The sequence below is a fragment of the Lepidochelys olivacea genome, assembly GCF_965140295.1.
Source record: "Lepidochelys olivacea isolate rLepOli2 genome assembly, chromosome: 1".
NCBI classification, from domain to species: Eukaryota; Metazoa; Chordata; order Testudines; family Cheloniidae; genus Lepidochelys; species Lepidochelys olivacea.
The window spans coordinates 141,319,073-141,333,097 of record NC_140411.1 but is presented as its reverse complement, the minus strand read 5'-3'; the positions used below and the strand labels follow the sequence as shown (position 1 = coordinate 141,333,097).

The following is a 14,025-nucleotide window of genomic DNA, read 5'->3' as shown; positions in this document are numbered from 1 at the left end:
CATGAGGCTTTGAAAACCAGTTTCAGCAATGAGCCACAGTAATGTGACACTTATCTGTTTTGTTCCTTACCAAACTGTCCCCTCCATTGCACTTTCTCCCCTGTAAACTCCACCCCCACCAACCACTGTGTGTTGAATGAATAAGGAGCCTTTTCTCCTCAATTTGTTAAGTTTTATTATGCACACAAAGACACAGAGACAGCAAAGAAAAGTAAGAACCTTTTGCCCCAGGTTATCTGTTATACAGTGAGGGGAGAAAGAAGGACAGCTTGCTTACAGATGCACTGCAAGGACAATCAAAGTCTGAGAATGGGCGCCTTCTGGTCCTTGTACTCTCCCCCCGTGTTGAGTGCAACGGGATGCCGGACTTTCCCGCCTCGCCTCACAGGACGTTTTGGGGAGGAGGATGTAGAACTGGGCAATGACGGCAGCAGGTTCAGCGTAGGCTGCAGCAGGACTCTAACATCCAGCTGCCTTTCCTGAACCTCAGCCAGATGCCTCACCATGTCTGTTTGCTCCCTCATAATCTGCAGCATCTCTGCCTGTGTGGCACCCTCTTATTCCTTGCATGATCTCCTGTCCTCTCTGTCCATGACCTGGTTCTTGGTCAAGGTAATCCTCCATGATCTGCGCTCCGTCTTGTCACTCTCGGAGGCACGCATTAACTCATTGAACAGGTCCTCCCAAGTCTTCTTTTTCCGCTTTCTAATCTGGGAAATTCTCTGTCCTGGTGTGGAGGATGTGCCGACGGACAAGGTCTCAGCTCCAAGGAATGCAGAGCACAAGGGTAGCATTGACAGTGTATCCGATGAAGTGAGCTGTAGCTCACGAAAGCTCATGCTCAAATAAATTGGTTAGTCTCTAAGGTGCCACAAGCACTCCTGTTCTTTTTGCGAATACAGACTAACACGGCTGCTACTCTGAAACCAGTGTATACATTGTTTCTGGTGCAAGGATAAATTTTTGATTAAAAATACAGCCCTCAATACACTTCACTGCAAGCCCCAGTGTAATCACAACCACTGGCTATTGCAAGAACCGATATGCTGCTCTAGCCATGGTGAGTAAGGCCACAAGGCATCCGTGAGACGTCTTGTGCTGCTGCTTTTGTAAGACATCCTTGGGATCACAGGTTGGTACTTGAGAAAAGCAGCAGGCTGGATGGTGCTTGAGGGCAGGCACCAGTGTAAAGCCCCCCAAATAGTTTGTTTTTTACAAAAGCAGCAATGGGTTGGGGGGATGGAGACAAACAGGAAGCAGCCACTGTCCCCCTCCGCCCCAATACTGCTTGCAATACACAGTGACGCCTTCCAACCACAACCATGGCATGCTCAGGAAACAGATTACATACACAACCCAGATTTCACCAAAAAGGGGACGGATTACTCGTTTGCAGTTTAAGGGCTAGCATTCAAAACTTCCCCCGTTTTCCCTAGGTGACCCTATGGAATATCACTCTGAGGGTAACAGAGGTGGAAAGGGAGCAGATGCTGTAAGTGTCTGGGTACTTATGCTGCAATGCTGTGTGCTGAAATGATGCCAGCAGGGTTAATACTGGAGTGGCGCGGGAAAGTGTCCTACCATGGTGGACGAAATAAGGCAGCCATTCCCGGAAACCTTCATGAAAGCTTCCTAGACATCTCCATGGAGGATTCCTGGGCCATCCCAGGCACATAAACAGTCTTTTTTCAGACAGCACTCTCTGCGTAGCTGGAGTGGCTATCAATACCCCCTACGCCTTCTTTTTTGTTCAGATTAAACATAAAAAAACCATAGCATGTAACCCCTACAGTTTGATTGGAAATATGTACTCACCAGAGATGCCTTTCCTGACATCATGGTCCGCTGCCAACTGGTCCTGTGAAGGGATGGGCTCCACGGTTAAAAACAGTTCTTGGCTCAGGGAGAATGGATCCTCTGCTTGCCTGCCTCACAGTCTCCTCCTCCTCCACAACGTCCTCCTCGTTGCTGCTCGAGTTCACCCGGGATGTTTTGGGATAGTGGTGGGGTCACTGCCGAAAACCGCATGCAGCTCCTCATAAAAGCAGCATGTCTGTGGGACAGAACCAGAACGACTGTTTGCCCCTCTTGTCTTCCGGTATGCTTGCCAAAACTCCTTTATTTGTACATTGCACTGCTGTGCGTCCCCATGCCCTGCGCAATCTTGGCATAGATGTTAGCGTTTTTTCTCCTGGATTGGAGCACTGCTTGCACAGACTCCTTCCCACACGGCAGTAAGATCCACCACCTGCTGTGGATCTTATTGCTGGAGCACGTTTGCAGCCTTGAGTCTCCATGATCAGCTGTGCTGGTAAGCTCTCCATGCTGATCAATGAAAATTCAAAAGTTCCCGGGGCTTTAACAGGGGAGAGTCTGTTTCCTGTGTACCTGGCTGATGTGCCGTCAAATTGAAAGTATTCTCCACAGGGGAGCACTGAGAGACACCTTCTGAGGCCAATTCATTCGAATTACACAATGCAGTGTCTACACTATCCCCATGTCGACCCATGGATGTCGAATCAAGCACTAAGCCTCTAATGGAGGTGGAGTACAGAAGTTGACTTTACTTAGGTCAGCGGAAGGGACTTGGTAGTGTAGACACATACATTATTAGATTGATTTAATGCAGCTTATGTTGGCCTAAGTTTGTAACATAGACCAGGCCCCAGTTTAAAAGCAAGAACTGATGCCAAATTCCAGATTTTGCTTTCTTCTGGAAGGAGTCTGCAGAGTATCATTTCCTTTATAGTACCTGTAAGTCACCTGCAGTACACACCTCCGGGCTTCCCGACTTGGAGATCATGTTAACGTTACGGTGGCCTGTTGTATATTTCCTCACTTTCCAAGTTTGGTATATACTGAAGAAAAGAAAAATAATGCATTATCAAAAGCATCTTCATTCTCTATAAAGCAGAATCTTCTAAAGACACACTGAAACAATAGTCAAAGTAATTCTGCTGTTCGCAGTCAGCCCTTGAATAAGAAAATGAGGGAAATATAAAAGCCACACATTTCTATTTGGGATTCTCACTTTTTTTAATTTTAAAGCCATTTTTTTTTCAATAAAATGCACCTTCCTATATTTCTTACAAGTGAGTTTGCATTTTTGAGACAGGAGGTAGTCAATTTTAACAGTTTCAAAAAAGAAAAGAGCTCAATTTATCTACTATAGTTATAGCAGCACTGTAGCAAAGCTCCGACTCACCAGTGTAGCGTCTCCTGCTGGTCATCCAGGAATTAGCTCGATTCCAGCTTCGGAGTACCTCCTGCTGGCTGGTGTCTTCCTACCGGTACCTGCTTTCTGTAAATCTCAACCATTTGTAGCACTTCAGGCCCCGCATCCCTCCCGGACCCCGGTACCTCTTATCTTGGAGTACTGCCCCACAGCAGTACCCCCACACTCTGGGTCTCCCCTCCCAGGGGAACCCCAACCCCCTCTACCCATCTTGCCTCAGTGGGTGCTGCCATTCATCCTCTAGCCCCTGCTCTCAGGGGCAAACTGCAGTCCGTAATGGCCACTCATCACTGGCAAGGGAGTTGGACCTGCTGCCTTTCTAGCCACAGCTGCCTCCTTGCAGCCCTAATACTTCCGCTGGCCTTTAGCAAAGCCTCAACCTGGGGACTCAACAGGCCAGATCTCCTCAGCTCTGCCTGCCCTTCCCCAGCCCTGCTCTGCCTCAGGTACCCTGCTTGCTCTCCCAGGCAGCCGCGTCCTCTCTACTTCTCAGCTGGAGCAAGAGTCTCTCCTACTCTCTCAGCCTGCCCTTTTATCAGGGCCAGCTGTTCCGTAATTGGGTGCAACCACACCTGTGGCTGATTACCCAAGCAACCTCCCTTGGCTGCTTCTAATCCCTTTCTGACCCCCGCCAGAAGCACCAAAGTATCTAAAGACTATGGGCATGATACAAAGTTTGTTGAAGTCAATGAAAAACAAGACACCTAGATCCTGTACTTCTGACTCAAGCAAAATTCTCATTACAAATAATGGGAGCTTTGCTTGGATAAAGAGTAGTGTTTTAGGCCTAGTATAGTACTAGTTTATTAATGTGAGTAGACAATTCAAAGTCTGAATTGTCAAAAGTCAAAATATATAAATGCAAATCTACAGTACAAGCATTTTTTACCTCAATTACAACTGAAAAGTAAGGAAGATATCTGGAAGATCATTTCCCTCCCATTCTGTTTTTGAGTGTTATTTAAATAATCACCATTATTTTTTCCAGTCCTGGGGTACCTTCCTTGTTCTCCATGCTTGAAAAATAATTGGAATGATTCAAGTAAACTCATGAGTTCACTGCCTTCAAACCTGAAACGAGTGTCATCCACACATGCTTCTTACTGATACCTTTGCATGCAGTACTTACAAGGTCTTCAGTGCTTCTAACTGGGACTGATCCTTCCAATGGAAAAATATTCTTAGACTTCAGTGAGAGTGGGATTAGGCCCCAATGGCCAGAACATTTTGTTGTTAAAGTAAGACTTCACAAGCTCACCTATAGGCCTTTATTACTCTACTTATCCCCTTTGTATCATACTAGTTGATTCTGCTTTTTTGCAAGCTAATTCTCTGTACAGACAAATACTGCTTCTTCTGTTAACCCTAATATCACTAAGCAGTCCCTTCTACAGTAACACTGGCCACCTATTATTCTTTCTTTTATTCTGTTTCAGAGAAAGTGTCATTTGTTGCGGTTTATGATGGCACACAATGTTCCAGAATTGTTCCACATAGATACTTCCTCCCACTGCATCAAGCTCAGTAATTTTCTTAATATCTCACACTTTGCTTTTTTGGAATGTAAACCCCTTGTACGACTGTGTTCCATGTACCCATTCCATATGATGTTCAAATCCAAGAACTTTGTCTTTGCTATGTTGAAGCATCTCGTGCGCAGTGCCACAAAGCTTCCTTATTACCATCATTTTCTTAGTCAATTCCTCTTTAATAAAATGCCCAAGTTATTTATGGAGGAAATCAGTGTTCTACTGTGATCCATACAAGACCAAAACCAGTGAAGCAGGATAATATACCACATCTTTAATTGCTTTGAAAGCTAAGATTTTTATTCTGTTATTGACCACATATTTATGCCCATGCAAGACAATAACATGTATTTTGAGTTTAAACTTAATGGATCTCCATTCTTATCATAATGAGACCTATTCAGAAAAAAAAAAAACATAAGGGCAGGCTTTTCAAAAGAATTTCATTAACTATCCTAGCACACGGGGGAATCAGTAACAAGCAAACACTTTGTCTTTAAATAATAGGCTATGTATGTAAACAATAGTAAGAGAGGTAGTATTGAACTGAAATTATTAATTTATTAGCATCATGCAAAATACTAGTTTAAATGTAGAATAGTTTCTGTAGATGAGTGTTTCTCCTCTCAGTTTTCAACCTTAGGAATAGCTGGTCCAAAGGATCTCTACTTTTCCCTATCATATCCCTCATTGGAAACACCATCTGATCAATCAAGCAGGACCAGAAAGGACTTCCTTCAGAGTACATCAATTCTTCTCATCTGTGAGGACTGTTGTTGAGCCACACAAAGAAGATCACCTTAACTTCCCACAAGGTTAAAGGAGCTACACTGGCAGTGATCAAGTTCCCAATGGTCAGGCGATAAAGAAACAAGGACTGGAATCAAACAAGTTGCTAATATGGCCGTGTCCTGCTCTACCATCAGGCAACCAACCACCCCATAAGAAGGCAGTTAAAGTTTTTCATCTCTTCTCTCTCATCATTAATATCCTCCTGTGTAGCAGCTGTCCACAGTTTACAAGTGGCTGAGCAATGACTTCCCCAAACAGCACAATGCTTCTGGTTCTCCACCTCATATGTTTACCATGCTGCCTTATCAGAACGAGCAGTCCATTCTCTCTCAGACAGGCATTATGTTTCTCAGTGCAGCATAATATCACCAGCAAACATGCAAGCTCCTGACAAGAACTTCTGACACGAATTCTGCTTCTACTTGTTTTCAAATTTATTAACCACATGAAAGGCCTCTAAAAATTCATTGAAGTCAATGCTGCCATCTTTGTTGAAGTCAATGCTGCGGGCTAGGTTGTCAATGGATTCATCATCTATGTCGATTTTGAGATGAGAATTGAAGAGCTTCCATGTCTGGCGAAATTCCTCAATGGAGATCAGACCTAAAGGAGACAGAAGGGGGAAGCAGTGCACTATTCAACTCACCTGTCTCCCCTCAAAAGGGCTATCTGCCACCTACCACCTTTGGAATTTATTTGCTATATAATGACGGCTGGAGACACACATCACTTACCCACAATAACAACAAATAGATGCTTCATAGACCTGTAGTAGTAAGCAGAAATTACCCCAATGTACCTGAATGATCTTTGTCAATGATGTTAAAGATTATCTCCAGATCAGTTCTGTATCTGTACAAGGTTTCCACCAAAGCTGGTTGAACCTAAAAAGATTTTGAAATTACAATCCGTGGGCAGATCGTACCTCAATCTGATTTAGACTAACAAACAGGACAGACATTGTACCAATCTAAAAAACAAAACTAATACACAAAGCATACATTTTCAAACATTAAAAAGACTCCTTTAGCACAGCTTCCAAGCAGGGGTTTCTCTCCGGCCCTGAACAAACCGCAGTAGACAATACTTGTCTGTCTTTCAGTTGCCAGATACGTTGCCACTGGGTGGCAGTGAGAATTGTCACTGGGATAAGGAGCCTTTCACATCTATGATAAGTGATTATTAATGAAAGCGCAAATAACTTGTCGGGGTGCTGCATATTATGCTCTCAAAGACACACAACTTAAAGGTGCATATGGAAAGTGACCCGACTGTTCTTACTTTGAAAAAAAATGGAAACTTCAGCTACAGGCCATGTAGTAAGAGGACACCCTGAAACATAAATTCTTGTATCAGAGGCCCAGTCTGAGGCCTTAAGCCTGAACCAAAGTACTTCCAGGCAGTGACAAGCAAAGCTGGGCTGTGAGCCAGAGGCAGGTCCCACTCACAGAAGTTGGCAAGAAAAGGTTGTTAGAGGCACGTGCGCACACACACACACACACACGTGCTAATGAGGAGAACTTGTGCCAAGACGGTGGCAAGACAATCCATAGACGTAACAAGGAACAGGCAGGTGCATCTTAAAGACAGGGTCAAAAGGACAACATGATGGATAGATTCGTTTGAACTATGATGAGTAATCTGTCCTGCAACAGTATAAAAGTAGGTCCTAGAGCACACATCTTTGTCCAGCCTAGAGGGCAGTGGAGTATCCCGCCACTGACTGAGCTGTGTCCATTGCCAGGGAGCACAAATTCGTAATATGCCCTGTAGAGTCTATAGGGATCTATTTCCGTACTTCGTCTGACAATAAACCTGGCTCAGGTTCCTTCGTACCTTACTAGAGTCTGTGGTTTTTGGGGGTTCTCTTGGGGTCTGCTGTGTTAGCTATCTGCGCAGAGCTGGGGCAGCACACAGAGGGAACACGCATGCAGCTGACTGTTATCATCATCGAACAAGAGCGGAGCACCACACCGGTAGCTACCGACAAACAAGCCAGACTTCCAAAAGGGCTCAGCACCCAAGTGCTCCTATTTAGGAAAGTTCACACTGCAAGTGAAAGCATGATTGAAGCACAGGTAGGCATACCCATGGCAGCTTTAATCTAGCTAGCACAGCTAACAATAGAAATGGAAGCACGGGCTTCAGCACAGCCTAGCAACCTGAGTATGTACCCAGGATCCCCAGCGGACTTGCGCTCAGGTGGCTAGCCCAAGTACAAGCTCATGCCACCACGTGTTCACTGCTACTGTTACTCATGCTAGCTAGATTTAAGGTATGCCTACCTGTAACCGGGCACAGACTCACCGGCCGCGGCCCCTGCTACTCATCTCAGGGAATTAGCTCACCAGCTTCTGGAGCGCCCTCTTCAGGCCGGTGTCTCGCCTTGCTGCTGGCTCCCGTGTCCCTCCCAGGACCCCGGTGCCCCTTTCACTGGGTGCTGCCCCCTGGCAGTACCCCACAGTTCTGGGTCTCTCCCTCCCAGGGGAACCCCCCACCCACTATCCCTACCTCACCTCAGTCGTAGGCTCCTGCCTGTCACCAGCTAGCCCCTGCGCCCTAGGGCAGACTGCAGTATGAGCCACTCATCACCAGCAAGGTTGGGTTTGGACCTGCTGCCTCTGCCTACGCGTGGCTGCCCCTGCAACCCCCGTACCTAATAGACCTTACCAGGCTTGCAGCCTGGGGCTTTTCTAGGCCAGAGCTCCCCAGCTCCCTTGGCCTTTCCCCAGCCCTGCACCAAACTAGGTCCTCTATTCCGGTCTCTGCAGCCAGGTCCCTCCCTCTCACAGCTAGAAAGAGGGTGTCTCTTCTGCTCCTGGCTTCCCTGGCTTTTATAAGGCCCACTGGGTCTGTTTGGGGCATGGCCCCCAGCCGCGGCTGCTCTGCCAATCAGCCCAGCTCTTCCCCTGCCCTAGCCCTCTCCCAGGGCTATCTTAAACCCCTCTGGGCCTAAGCGGGTGTCCACCCCGCTACACTACCCATACTACAATCAGACCTTCACTTAACAGTGCAGATAAATCCTTAAATCACTTTAATAAATGGAGAGATATAAAGGAGCTCACTTCTTATTTAGCACTTTTTGAAAAGCATTTTATTTAGCTTCCTACATGGAAATTGAGTATTTTGAAAATCTGGCCTCAATTGTCCAAGAAATTGTCCATCCAGCTTCCAAGAAAATGTTCCTGTAAGATTTGGATATGACTCTTTTTCTCTTACCTCTTTTATAGCTGGCTTTATTTCCAAATCATTAAAACATGAAAGATACTCGATATTTCCACCTGGAGCAAGCTGCACCAACCGAGAACGCAGAGTCCTCCATGGGAGATCCAGATGTAAAACAGATTCCACTGCTGAGGCCCATTCAGTGGCAGAAATTCTTCCTGTCAAAATGGATCATTTCATGGTTATAAATGCATGCCAAACAACACACTCTTACTAACTGCTAGCAATTTTTGTTGCTGTTTTTTTAAAGAGTTGCAGAATAGTCTAATACAAATATTCTTTGACACAAAAACTAGACAATATTGAAGTGTTTTAGTACATTTGAAATAACTGTATACTGAGCAATTACTTTATTCAAAAGGAATGTTACAGATTTGAGGTCCTGCAAACATATACTGTAGCTATATTACCATGCACAGCTGATAGGGCCACATAAGACCTAGAAAATGTGACTTGACTGTTTAGCTCTGAAATGGTGTTTACGACCTTAACATTTCGGTTATCACCTTTAAAGGACACGGCGTGAGGTAGTGTAATGAGGAAAAGATTTCTGGTGCCCAAAGATTTCAATCCCTATTCCTATGCAAATAGTCCATCCAATGTCAACCAACCACAGATTTACCTTCACTTGATGCCTCAGTGTTTGTGTTCTCTAGTGGTATTGCCCGACAGCTTCGCCCATTCTAGAGACTTGTCAGACTATATGGAGGAGGTGCCCACTCTCTGGCTTTTTACCCCTGATCTCAGTTCCACACCGACATAGCTTTCTGAAGATGTCTAGCAATGGAGGAGTTTAGAAATGCTCCCGAGGCAGAGACTGCCTTAGCACTGCTGGACTTGTGCCTGCCCAAACCCTTACTTTCATAGTTGGGGCACTTTCTATCTGTGAATTTCTTCAGCTGCCCACTTCTTCCTTAGCTGGATTTCCTCTCCTAGTATGATGCTTAAGGCCCTAAGGCCTGGACTTCAGTACCAACCCCTTCACTCATTTCACCTGGAAAGAAGCATGCACCATTGACTAACTGTCACACCTAAACCCCACCTCCCAGGAAACATGAGATGGCTTCCCACACAAATAGTAACTGGAAGCTCCCCGGATACTGAGGCAGCAAATCAGGCTGGATAATCAAAAAATTCCATACTTCACAGCTCTCCTATAACAAAGCTACACAGGGTCCAACACAATCCATCAGGCTCCTATATGAATAAGTGAACTGGTCAGGTTTCCTCCCCCCATTTTCAGAAACCTTGTGCTGAAATACAGTGAGAGGCAGCTCTGGACACTCCTGATTTGGAAGAAGCTTTTGTGCAGTTCCTAATTCCCAGGAACAAGAAACCCACTGGGCCTAAGTGGGGTAGTACAAAGTGCTATGTGTTATTCAGTGGAGGATGGCAGATTGATACTTGTCCCGAGTGCACTCAAAGGTATGGAATCTAACTGGAACAGCCTTCCAAGGGAAGCAGTGAGGGCAAAAGACATATCTGGCTTCCAGACTCAGCTTGATAAATTTATAGAAGGGATGATATGATGGGATAGCCTAATTTTGGCAATTAATTGATCTTCAGCTATTAGCGGTAAATATGCCCAATGGCTTGTGATGGGATGTTAGATGGGGTGGGATCTGAGTTACTACAGAGAATTCTTTCCTGGGTGTCTGGCTGGTGAGTCTTGCCCACATGCTCAGGGTTCAGCTGATTGCCATATTTGGGGTCGGGAAGGAATTTTCCTCCAGGGCAGATTGGTAGAGGCCCTGGGGGTTTTTCGCCTTCCTCAGCAGTGTGGGGCACGGGTCACTTGCTGGAGGATTCTCTGCACCTTGAAGTCTTTAAACCACAATTTGAGGACTTCAATAGCTCAGACATAGGTTAGGGGTTTGTTACAGGAGTGGGTGGGTGAGATTCTGTGGCCTGCGTTGTGCAGGTCAGACTAGACAATCATAATGGTCCCTTCTGATCTTAAAGTCTATGATTCTATGATTCTTTGGACAGAAAATGGAGTGGCTGATGCCTTGTCCAGGGTGAAAGGCCTCCCGGAGCCAGGGACATTCTTCAGACTGTCACCTCACTTATGGAGAATTCTGGGAGCTCATGAAACCCACACCCACCTAGCATGGCTTGGGTCCATTCGCCAGGCCTCACAAATGCAAAACCCTGAAATTCTTCACAAGACTTCCATCCAGCAGTGCACTGTGATGCATCCTTGATTCCCTGGCATATTCTTCTACTCTCCCTTATACTTATATAAGCATTGGCAAAGATCCAGTAATGAAGGACAAAGCAGAAGACCATTTTCTGGACCTACTCCAATGGCATCCAACAGCAGCCTTTTGACAGGCATATTTAGGGCCTGATCCCTTTGAAGTGTTGAGCACCTCCTGTAAGGTGCTGAGGGCCCTTAGCTCCTATTGACTTCACTGGGAATTGGGGGTATTCAGTCTCTCACAGAATTAGGCTCTTCCTTTGTTTAATCATGTATTTTACAGATTGCAGTCTCCTCGGTGGATGCCATTCATGTGAAAAATATGTTGTGCTCCTGATATGTATCAAGTATTCAGACAAACGGTACTCTTGATGTACTCCAGTTTGTGGGATGTTTGTTCTATGCAGTGTTTGTATGTCTTTACATGGGAAACTATCCTACTACACAGAAGAAATAATGTTCTATTCATAATACAATCAAATAATAATACAAATCCAGATACTTAATAGCTGTTAACTAAATTTTAGAGAGAGTGCATTTTTGGTCCTATTTGATGACAATGCTGGCAACTTAATTTTAAGAGCTAATTACTTTCATCTGTGGTTGGTTTCATTACCTGTGTCATTTGGGTCATATTGTCTGAAAGCTGCAATGAGTTCTGATCTCCGGGAGTAAAGTTTCTCTCGTAATGACTTTAATGCAGACCATTCAACTACACTCACCCTATGAAGAAAACAATCAGAGTGGACAATTCAAGGATTGAAATTCTCTAGCTCTTCAAATTTTTCCATATGCAGTATTTATTGTGTACCAATCCCCTGTAACAAACAATCTCAGTTTAGGAGCCCTGCAACGAGCCCCCTAAAACAGTGACATTAAAAAACCCAAAAGAATGGTCTGAGCTTATTTGGTGGCTGAGTTATTCATGACAGACATTACACAGTCAAGTATAAGTCCTTTACATTAGCAAAGTGGGCTCTAGTGTCATGCATGGCAGAATTGTTCTGACAAAATTCTTGGGCCTGATTCACACCAGTATTACTCCAGTTTTACGCCATGGCATTACACCGGTGTGAAAATGGTGTCATACAATGGCGAATCAGGCTCGACATATCCTGTACATTTGCTGTCTTATACAATTCAAATCCTTGATTCTTTTTATAGCACTGCAAATAACTCAGAACAATCAAATTAGAGCTGTTGGAACCCCTTTTATCTGTTATCACATTTGTTTTTAAATCCATTTAAAAAAAAAGAAAACCAAGTAACGTAAAGGGCTGTGCAAATACAATTAAACCTTTCTTGTAACTTCTGCCGTGAACAATTCACACATTCTGGGTTCGTATTGATACACTGTACATGGATTCACAGGCGCCGGATTCTAATTTTCCCCAGGGGTGCTCAACCCTCACTTAGCCCCAGGCCCCACTCCCACTCCACCCCTTCCCCCAAGGCCCCATCACCAACCCGTCTCTTCCCATCCCTGCTCCACCCCCACCCCGCCTCTTTCCGCCCCCTCCTCCGAGCACTCCTCGTTTCCACTCCTCCCCGCTCCATCCCAGTGACTCCCACATGCTGCAGAACAGCTGTTCAGGAGGCACTGGGAGTTGATTGGCAGGGGCCACTGGCGGCCGGGAGTGGGGGGGAGGGGTGAGCTTGGGTGGAGCACCCACGGAGTCGGCGCCTATGCCTGTATCCATTAGATGTGTTGTCCTTACTGTACCTCTGGTGAAGAGTCTGTTTGCGTGTGCATTTACTGACTTGATACTGCACAAAGCGAGGTATCAAATCAGGATTCAGTTTGAGATAAGCACCACGGTTGCTGCCATCTTCATAGTAGTTAGAGGCAGAAAAAATAGTGATAACCTGATAATAAAAGAAAAAAAGAAATCAGTGGGATTGATTAAAGCTGCTCCCTTTTTGACTGAAGTTTAAAACTGGCTTTAGAAAATTGAGACAGGTTACAAAATGAATTAAAACAAGTGTAAAACCCTAATAAATCTATAAGCCTGCCAATGGCTGCTCAACTAAACAAAATGTCAACTCTAGTCCTGCTTCAGGACTTCATTTTTTACTTTTTCCATGAGGACTTCACTTTATAAGACAAACAACATATAATTACACTTGCCACAAAGGCAACATTTCCCTGGGGTCTAAATGGTTTTGAATCTCCTTCCCTTCCTTCTAGCCATGTGTGTCAGAGAGAGATAGGCCAAGAAGATGAAGGAAATTACTCAGATGAATTAAAGTAACATGTACGTTGATATACTTACAATACAGTGGGTCTTGACCTTTCCCACACTGGAACTCATCTCCCATTAGCAACATGAGAAGGACAGGGTGGTCATGACCTAAGTTCCCTCTAAGCTGTACGGCCACGCACCATGCTATCAAGGGCCACGCAGATGGGGAGAGGCACCCCTCCCCTGGCCCAGCCTCAGAACTTCTGTGGCCAGGAAAAGGCGCCCCTGCCCCAGTTCCAGCCTTGGAGCTTGAAGCTGCCGCAGCTGGGAAGAAGAGCCCTGGCCCCGGCCCTGGGCTTGGAGCTGCAGCAGCCAGGGAGAGATGCCTCTCCCCTTGCCCCAAGCTGCTGCGGCAAGAGAGGCCTGGGGGGAGTCCTCTCTCCCCGCCGCAGCCCCAGGGTACCCTAAACCCCTCATCCCTGGCCCCACCCCAGGGCCTGCACCCCCAGCCAGAGCCCTCACCCCCCCTGCACCCCAACCCTCTGCCCCATCCCTGAGCCCCCTTCGGCACCCTGAACCCCTCATCCCTGGCCTCAACCCAAGGCCCACACCCCCAGCCAGAGCCCTCACCCCCCTGCACCCCAACCCTGTGCCACAGCTCTGAGCCCCCTCCCACATGCCGAACCCCTTGGCTCCACCCCCACCACACATCACCTCCATATTGGTGCACATAACAAAATTCATTCCGCACATGGCTGTACAAAATTAGAGGGAACATTGGTCATGACCCTCAGGTTGCAAACCCATGCAATAATGAATGTAACTCATAATAATGGACTATAGCATAGCTACAAAAAGATT

The 14,025-nt window shown here is 45.8% G+C and overlaps 1 protein-coding gene and 1 long non-coding RNA gene across 2 annotated transcripts in view; both read right to left on the bottom strand.

The window, feature by feature from the left end:
* Window positions 1-186: 186 nt before the first annotated feature.
* LOC311519939 lies at window positions 187-3,514 on the bottom strand. Its single transcript, XR_014711422.1, has 4 exons — window positions 3,206-3,514; window positions 2,753-2,858; window positions 1,816-2,053; window positions 187-944 (listed from the first exon to the last, which is right to left on the bottom strand). It is a non-coding gene; the product is annotated as an uncharacterized lncRNA (long non-coding RNA).
* A 1,717-nt stretch (window positions 3,515-5,231) lies between these two features.
* Window positions 5,232-14,025, bottom strand: part of PPEF1 (protein phosphatase with EF-hand domain 1) — a 51,238-nt gene continuing 42,444 nt past the window's right edge. The window contains exons 13-17 of the mRNA XM_084617788.1: window positions 12,705-12,847; window positions 11,598-11,704; window positions 8,776-8,939; window positions 6,356-6,440; window positions 5,232-6,159 (exon numbers count right to left, since the gene is read on the bottom strand). Of these exons, the coding sequence (XP_084473914.1) occupies window positions 5,975-6,159; window positions 6,356-6,440; window positions 8,776-8,939; window positions 11,598-11,704; window positions 12,705-12,847 (684 nt within the window). The 3' untranslated portion in view covers window positions 5,232-5,974. The remainder of the gene's footprint in view (window positions 6,160-6,355; window positions 6,441-8,775; window positions 8,940-11,597; window positions 11,705-12,704; window positions 12,848-14,025) is intronic.